Below are 8,907 nucleotides of genomic sequence, written 5' to 3'. Positions count from 1 at the left end.
ATGGGAGGGAAGGAGGAAGAAAGGGAGGAGGAAGAGAAAGGGGGAGGGAGGAAGGGGAAAGGATGGAAGGAAGGGACAGGGGGGAAAGGGGGGAGGGAGGGAGGGGGAGAGACAGAGGGAGGAAAGTCATTCCCTAAAAGAATTTTTAATCAAACATGTAATAAACTTCCTACTTTGCATACTTTTTCTTCATTAATACTTCTTCAGCTTCACTATTAGGCAGTATAAAACATTTCTATTTTCACACAATAACTGCCTCGGGATTTGGCTCTCCAAACCACCCAGGAGGCAAAAATTACAATTCTACTGTCAAGAGTCTGCTTTAAACCCCAAAGCTGTCCTTATAAAAACTGCATCCCAGAAGAGCGTTTGTGCATTTAAAACATCCTATTTATCTTCTCTGGAGTTGGAATCTGGTGTCAATGTTGGCTTAACAATATGGTGGTAGTTCTGTGCACGCTTCGGAGGGCAAAGCGAGAAACAAGCCGAGGGGCCTTTCTTACTCTTGCGATTCAAGGCTGGCCTGCCCTCTTTCCGGGCACACGGTGGCGTCTGCGACCTGGGTACACAGCGCTGGACACATGCTCACCGGTCTCCACTTCGCCATGCGCCCAGCTTAGATGACTTGGCTGCAGCAGTGGCTACGGGAGTGCAACGCAGAACTCTGTGCCTGGCCTGTAAACTCCCTGTCTGGGATTGTTTTGGATCTATGTGGCCACAGCTTGGAATGGGGGTATGTGCTAGTCACACACACATATATTATAATCTAGTTATACAGCCCCTCTCTGCTGCTCTCCGCCCAACTTCTCATCTCTCTATTATTCAACAACTGTTGGTGAGTTTCCTCATGCAATCTTCATCCAGGATACAATACTCAAGAGATAGACACAAGAATGCAAGAGCCATTATTCCTCTGATCAGCACAGGTGCACTTGCCACTGTCTTGGGAGCTCAAATGGTAGAGCACCAGCCACGAGCAAAAAAGCTGTGCAAGAGGTGAAGGCCCTGATTTTAAGCCAAAGAAGAAGAAGAAGAAGAAGGAAGAAGGAGAAGAAGAAGGAGAAGGAGGAGAAGGAGAAGAAGGAGAAGGAGGAGGAGAAGGAGAAGAAGAAGAAGAGGAAGAAATGGACATGATCCATAATCAATCGGATGAAATTTTACTTTGATGTAAGTTGAAAACTTGTATCCTTTGAAAGAACTATGCACATATGAAATGAACCATCTATATTACTCGATCAGTGGAAGAGACTTCCTATATCTTAAGAAAAAAACATAGCTCTCTTAAGATCGAATTCCTTGATAGGACAAAGAAGCCAATGTAGACATAAGACTTCTACACTAATTAGGGAAGATGAAGGAAGGGAACGAAACCCATCACCACAGAAACTCGCACAGAAGTTTATAACCTGCATTCATAGGGTTCATTTTCCAAAATCAAGTCACTGCAGTTTCTGATAGCATTTTCAGTGTCCTAACACATGTTCTATGAAGGTCTAGACTGCTTACTAAACACTTCAGAATACAGAGCTGGAGGTGAGCGGTAATGAATGTGAACAAGTGAACACGCATTGTGTCTCTGCATGAAGAGGGCTTAAGGAAACTCACTAAAATCTGTTGAATAATAGAGGAATGGGGTGTCGAGGGACACGCATAACGCAATGCAGAACAGATTCTATTGTTCGGAGTGTCAGCCCAAGAGAGGAGAGCCTGGGTTGAGGGCAAAGGAGGGTGGAGTGATGTATCTGTGTGAACAAAGAGAACAATAAAGCCTGTTGAAGCTGTTCGGGAAGGGGAGTCAGGTGACCAGGTGATGGGAGGGGTGAATATCTGTTTGTTGCCCGAGTACGGGAATGCCACCACTACCGCCCTTGTACATATGCTGGCAAAGGCAGCTTCTCAGAGCGAGAGGGGCTCCCTGCAATGTCCCCACTGTGAGATGCCCACCATGCCAAACACAGCTCGTACTAGCACATGCAGCCCAGGAGGCTCACACGGCCGCCGCTCTGGGGCCAACATTCTTGGCCGGTACAGACTTTGGCAAGAAGGATACTTTGCGGGTTGGATGTGTGACTCAGGTAGTAGAGCATCAGCAGTGAGCAAAGGCGTCAGATACCAAGTTTGAGTCCCAGATGCAGACAAAGCAAACATGCTTTGGCTAAGATCCACATGTTCAAGCTATCGCCCATCCGTGGCAGCAGACTATGACAAGCACAATCCTTCCCTCCCGAGTCACAGAACCAGTGCACAAAGACAGCCTGGGACCCAGAAACTGCCAGATGCTCTATGCACAGGCATATAGCCTTTGAAGAGAGGAGTTTCTGTGATTGGTGGCGCTGTGTGTGTGTGTGTGTGCGCGCGCGCACTGCTCTTGGGGCCTGAACTCTGACCCTGGGCTCTGTCCTTAGCTTTGCTCCACTTCTGGCTTTTTGGTGTTTCATTGGAGGTAAGAGTCTCGCGGACTTTCTTGTCTGGGCTGCTTGAAACCTCCACCCTCAGATCTCAGCCTCCCGCGCAGCTGCACTTGCAGGTGGGCCCCGCTCACACCTGCCTTCATTTCTGGCTTTTTGTCCTAACCTGGCACCCTTTGCCTGCACACTCATAAAATGGTTCAAGTGTAAACTTTGATCACTCCTGCTTTTCTAGGGCAAAAGAAAGATTGTGTTAGTCTTAGATTGGCTGATGGCCCACTGTGATTTCCTGAGATTACTAATGATAAAACACTTCAGATCAAGAAGTAGAAGCTATGTAATATAAAATTTAAAAAAGCTACCTACCTTTATAGGATCATATCAGCCATGAAGTAATGATACAACATCAGCTTGGGTTAATTGCTATATAGAGGGCAAGAAACAGTTTAAATAAGAGGGCAACACGATTCACATGGTTTGATTAAATAAGGTTTACTGTTTAAGTAAAGGCCGTAACAAAGCCAAACCAATGTTCATAATATCATTCAAGATAATATTGAGCTATGATGATATTACATTATTTTCAGAAACATTTTAGTACCTATAATTAAACATTAATTAAATATGTTCATATGCATGCATTTTGAAATTTATCCTCTAAATAGATTTTTAAAAAAGTGTTCCAAGACAACTGGTAGATGTCTAGGGTACTTTTAAAAGTAAAAACACAGCACTGAAATAGAATTTGCTATGTTTTTGGTTATATCTCATTTCCAAATGAAGCATCTGCTTTAGATTTAGTCCCATTATTGAAATGAAATTATGGAACTAGTTATAACACAAAGACCAAATGGTGTAATTGGAAAATATTTCCTTTGTAGACAGACAAATCTTGTTTAAAATCTGGGCTCTGCTACATCAGGTACAATTGACCTGAGGCAGAGTTCTTAAGTTCTCTGAGTCCCTGCCCATTGGAAAATGCCCACCCGGCCAGCTGACCCTGGGAGAGCCGCACAAGCTGATGCATGAGAACTCAAAGGGTATTTTTCTTTTTTCCACACAGTGAAAATGTAAACCTAAAATAATGACTGTATTTGTCCCCTATCTTATACTGTAAAAAATCTTTTAGTTTTTTTAATATAGTCCTTTTCTTGTTCATAGAATTACTGTTTGTTTGCTTTTGTTTTGTACTGGCCCTGGGAGCCATCTGCACTGGGGCTTGAGCTCCAGTCCTCCAGCTCTCCCCCAGCTCATGGCTGGTGCTTTACCATTTGGGCCAGACTACCATGTCTAGCTTTTTGATGGTTAATTGGAGATAAGATTCTCTCAGATTTGTCAGTCTAGGAAGACTTTGAACCTAACTTCTCAGATCTCAGCTTCCTGAGTAGCTAGAATTATAGGCAGGAGCCACCGGTACTGCCTTGGTAATAGCTTTCATGACATAATTCATGTGCTGTGCACTGACCATTAAAGCCTAAATCTGAATGACTTCAAGTATATTCACAGGACTGTGCATCCATCACCACAAATTGATTTTTAACATATTTTGTATTATTCCCCAAAGAAACTTACTCTCATTAACCATCACCCTGCTGGCCTCCAATGCTGCCCAGCACTGAGCATCCACTAGCGTGCATTCCGTTTCTGCAGGTCTTCATCTTTGGAACTGGGAGGGTTTGGAATCATGAGTCCCATCCAGATGCCATCTGCCATGCTTGACCAAGAAAAGAGCCTCGATCAGAGGCATCCTCAATGGTGTCAGCCAACCTTGGACTTCCAGCCTACAGAGCAGGGAGCTCACACACAGCTTCTCCCTATAACTAGCAATGGAAAACAGACAAGCACATGCGTGTTTCACACCAGCACAACTGTGCAACGCGTGGATTTTTGTGACTACTTCACAAAATGCACCACCTCTCTGGCACCATCTATCCATTCGGAAGCCTCAGAGCTCTTCTGAAGGGTGCGTGGGCAGATGGGGGGGAGCAGCACACTGGAGGGACGAGGCCTGCAGTTCCAGCCAACACCGGCCTCCAAGGGGCCGCCAGGGCTGGGTTTAGGAAGTACAGTGGGGTTACCAGACATGGAAGCAAGGCGCCTCTCTGAACATGCCCCAAGGGGTCGGTGCGGGTGTGGGAAGAGCTGCCATTATCAGAGCATAGCAACAGGCCTTTACTAGTAATCACCACTGTGCTGTGAGTGTAGCACCAAGGAGTGAAGGTGCGTGCCACCTTAGCTTCCCGCCTGTGCACCGTGCTCATGGTTCTGAGATAATGCGTGCCACCTTAGCTCCCCGCCTGTGCACTGTGCTCATGGTTCTGAGATAATGCGTGCCACCTTAGCTCCCCGCCTGTGCACTGTGCTCATGGTTGTGAGATAATGTGTGCCACCTTAGCTCCCCGCCTGTGCACCGTGCTCATGGTTCTGAGATAATGCGTGCCACCTTAGCTCCCCGCCTGTGCACTGTGCTCATGGTTCTGAGATAATGCGTGCCACCTTAGCTCCCCGCCTGTGCACTGTGCTCATGGTTCTGAGATAATGCGTGCCACCTTAGCTCCCCGCCTGTGCACCGTGCTCATGGTTCTGAGATAATGCGTGCCACCTTAGCTTCCCGCCTGTACACTGTGCTCATGTAATTCATACTCATGTTGGCAGTGGAAAAACATGTTGTTCTTGTTTCTTTGGTTTTGCGCTGGATTGTTAAAGAAGCAATGTCCCACCTCTGATCATATAAAATAACACTTATCAACATAAACTCCAGGAATTGGAAAGAAGATGTTTTTTCCCCTGTTGTTGCTTTTGTTTTCTTTTCTTATTGTACAAAAAAAGCCTTACATGACTTATGGAGTTTCAATAAAATTATATGTCATGGAAACATGTGACAGTCTATTTCATGTTTTCATGACATAGCTAGAACTGCAACACTTAAAATGTAAAACCTATCCTCGTTTACTTAGTAGCACATTTGTTCTGAATATAAGAGACATTAGGACACTAGGGTGCTGTCTGGGTCTGGGTGCTGTCCCTCAGCTCTTCAGCTCAAGGCCAGCGCTCTACCACTTGAGCCACAGCACCACTTCCAGCCTTTTCTGCTTATGTGGTGCTGAGGAATCGAACCCAGGGCCTCATGCATGCAAGGCAAGCACTCTACCACTGAGCCACCTTCCCAGCCCCTGTCTCTGAGCTTTTTCACCCAAGCCTAGGGCTCTACCACTTTGAGCCACAGCTCCATTGTGTTTTCTGATGGTTAAGGAGATGAGAGTCTCACGAACTTTCTTGCCGTGGCTGGCTTTGACCCGTGATCCTCAGATCTCAGCCTCCTGAGTAGCAAGGATTGTACCCAGCTCATACATAAGTATATATGTATACATACAATTATATGTCCATTGCACAGATGAAAAAAGGCACAGACAAATTCAATGATTTTACTTCGTTTATCAGCTAGTAAGCATTGTGACTGGCATTCAAATCTATCCAAATTATCTGACCTCAGAATACGTATTTCAGAGTATTTGACCTCAAAGTATGTTCTCAACTCATTTTACTGTTTATAAGTTCCTTGAATTATAGATTTATCGTCATCTTGATCTTAGAAATAACAAATCAGACTCAGAGACATTAGACAAATATTCTAGGGTACCAAAACGACAAGTTATTTGAAATCCCTGAAAAAAGAACCACAAATATCAAAGATCTTTTTTTTTTTGAAGGCTAGTTGCTACAAAGAAAGATAATTCTGTAATTCCTAAGGGCTCTAATGTCCTTTCTTTAATTTTGTGATAGAAATGAATTCTTTGACACCCTGGAGCACCTTCTGTGCTAATTTTAATAGCTGTCGTGACATAATTCCATCTTAAATTTATTATCTTACGACACAGAGGTAAATGCATACTTTGTTGATAGATAATCACAGAAGAGAGGGCTAACTGGGACAGATCTTGAGACAGCAGTCACTCCAATTTACAAGGAAGAGCAGCTGGCCTCTTGCTTCTAGGATTCCCTGGTGAACACACAAGGGTCAACATCCTCCACAAGGTCCAAGCCTGTATTTGTACCAAAGGTGTTTTAGAGGAGAAAAAGAAGTCACATGTCCAAAAATTAAGCACCTGTTCCTTTCATTGGGACCTGAAATTCTAGCTGAAGTGCAACTTTCAAACATACAGAAGTCAGGCAAAGGCAGCAGGGAGTTATGATGGTCTTACAGAGAAGATGTGGTGTGGTCAGCAAACATTGATGGTGCTTTGGGAGGTGTTGGAGGGCGGGAGTCATAGCTGAGATTGGACACCAAAAGTATTTACACATCTGGGTGCAGGCAGCTCATGCTTATGATCCTAGCTGCTCAGGAGGCTGAGATACGAGAATTTCAATTCAAAGCCAACCCAGTGAGACAGATTTCTAAGACACATCTCCAGTGAAACAGCAAAAGATTAGAAGTGGAGCAGTGGCTCAAGTGGCAGAGTACCAGGTATGGGGGGTGGGGAGGAAGAAAAGCTGAGGAAAAGCTCGAGGTCTCAAGTTCAAGTCTCAGTACCAGCTCCAGTCAGGGAGGAGTCTAACTTTTGAGATACAGGAAAAAACGTTAAGGATTAGGAGTACAGTTGTGAAGATGAAGATTCTTGGCTAGGCTGTGGATAGATTATGAAGATTGAGGGTCAAGAACTGAAGTGGAAAATGGTCTGGTCTGCCGGGCGCTGGTGGCTCACGCCTGTAATCCTAGCTACTCAGGAGGCTGAGATCTGAGGATCGTGGTTCAAAGCCAGCCCAGGCAGGAAAGACCATGAGACTCCTATCTCCGATAAACCACCAGAAAACCCGAAGTGGCACTGTAGCTCAAGTGGTAGAGCACTCGCCTTGAGCTGAAGAGCTGAGGGACAGCGCCCAGGCCCAGAATTCAAGTCAAAAAAAAAAAAAAAAAAGAAAACGGCCTGGTCATAATATAGTATATATATATATATATACATATATATATACATATATATATGTATATCAATGTGTGTATATGTATATATATCTGTACATCTATGTGTATCTATATGTATACATTTATATGTAGATATGTATATCTACACATGTATATCTATATCTGTATATACATGTATACGTGTATATATGTATATTGACATATCTATGTATATCTGTATGTGTATATGCATAGCTGTATATCTATGTATATCTATGTGTATATATATCTTTATGTATATATCTTTATGTATCTATACATGTAGAGATGTATATATATCTACATGTATATGTATATATCTGTATCTGCATATCTATATATATCTGTATATGTATATATCTGTATATGTTTATCTATATGTATGTATGTATGTATCTTTGTATATGTATCTCTGTATATCTATATGTATCTCTATCTCTGTATAGCTGTTTATTTGTATGTATCGCTGTGTATATATATGTATATATATCTATATCTGTGTATAGATCTGTATATCTCTGTATCTGTGTATATCTATGTATACCTGTATGCATATACATCTGTATATACATCTCTATGTATATATGTGTATCTGTATGTACATAGATCTGTATATCTATGTATCTGTGTATATCTATATCTGTATGTGCATAAATCTGTATATCTATATATCTGTATATCTATGTGTATGTATATCTGTATGTACATAGATCTGTATATCTATGTATCTGTGCATATCTATGTATATCTATATTTTTATGTACATAGATCTGTATATAACTAGGTATCTGGCATATCTATGTACATACATCTGTATATCTATGTGTCTGTGCATATCTGTATATCTATGGTATGTATATCTGTACGTACACAGATCTGTGTATAGATGGATATGTATATCTGTATATACGTAGTTCTGTGTATTTATGTGTATGTATATCTGTACGTACATGGATCTGTGTATCTATGGATATGTGTATCTATATGTACACAGATATGTGTATCTATGGATATGTATATCTGTATGTATGTAGATCTGTGTATCTACGGTATGTATATCTATACGTACGTGGATCTGTGTATCTATGGTGTGTGTATCTGTATGTACGTAGATCTGTGTATCTATGGTGTGTGTATCTGTATGTACGTAGATCTGTGTATCTATGGTGTGTCTATCTGTATGTACGTAGATCTGTGTATCTACGGTGTGTCTATCTGTATGTACGTAGATCGGTGTATCTACGGTGTGTCTATCTGTATGTACGTAGATCGGTGTATCTATGGTGTGTGTATCTGTATGTACGTAGATCGGTGTATCTATGGTGTGTCTATCTGTATGTACAGATCTATGCATCTGTGTGTCTGTGTGCACGCATCTGTACACGCACCTCTGTTTGCACGCATGTAGCACGCGCCGGGCAGTCTCGGGAGCGCGCTCGCTGCACTGCAGCCGCGTGTGTAGGCACATGTTTCGCCTGTGACACACGCAGGCTCGTCCCAGAGGCAGCGGCCGCGCCGAGTTCGCGCACGCGCGGTGGGGGCTGAGGAGCTCCCGGGAGC

General features: G+C 43.1%; 1 protein-coding gene across 1 annotated transcript in view; it reads left to right on the top strand.

The window, feature by feature from the left end:
• Nucleotides 1-1,810: 1,810 nt before the first annotated feature.
• The window catches only part of LOC105994946 (ran-binding protein 17-like), a 51,858-nt gene continuing 44,761 nt past the window's right edge, over nt 1,811-8,907 (top strand). The window contains exon 1 of the mRNA XM_013028615.1: nt 1,811-2,057. Coding sequence (XP_012884069.1) covers nt 1,811-2,057 — 247 coding nt within the window. The remainder of the gene's footprint in view (nt 2,058-8,907) is intronic.

This window comes from Dipodomys ordii, unplaced genomic scaffold (genome assembly GCF_000151885.1).
Source record: "Dipodomys ordii isolate 6190 unplaced genomic scaffold, Dord_2.0 Scaffold112, whole genome shotgun sequence".
NCBI classification, from domain to species: domain Eukaryota; kingdom Metazoa; phylum Chordata; class Mammalia; order Rodentia; family Heteromyidae; genus Dipodomys; species Dipodomys ordii.
The sequence above is the reverse complement of the archived record's forward strand: the minus strand, read 5'-3'. Positions and strand labels throughout refer to the sequence as shown.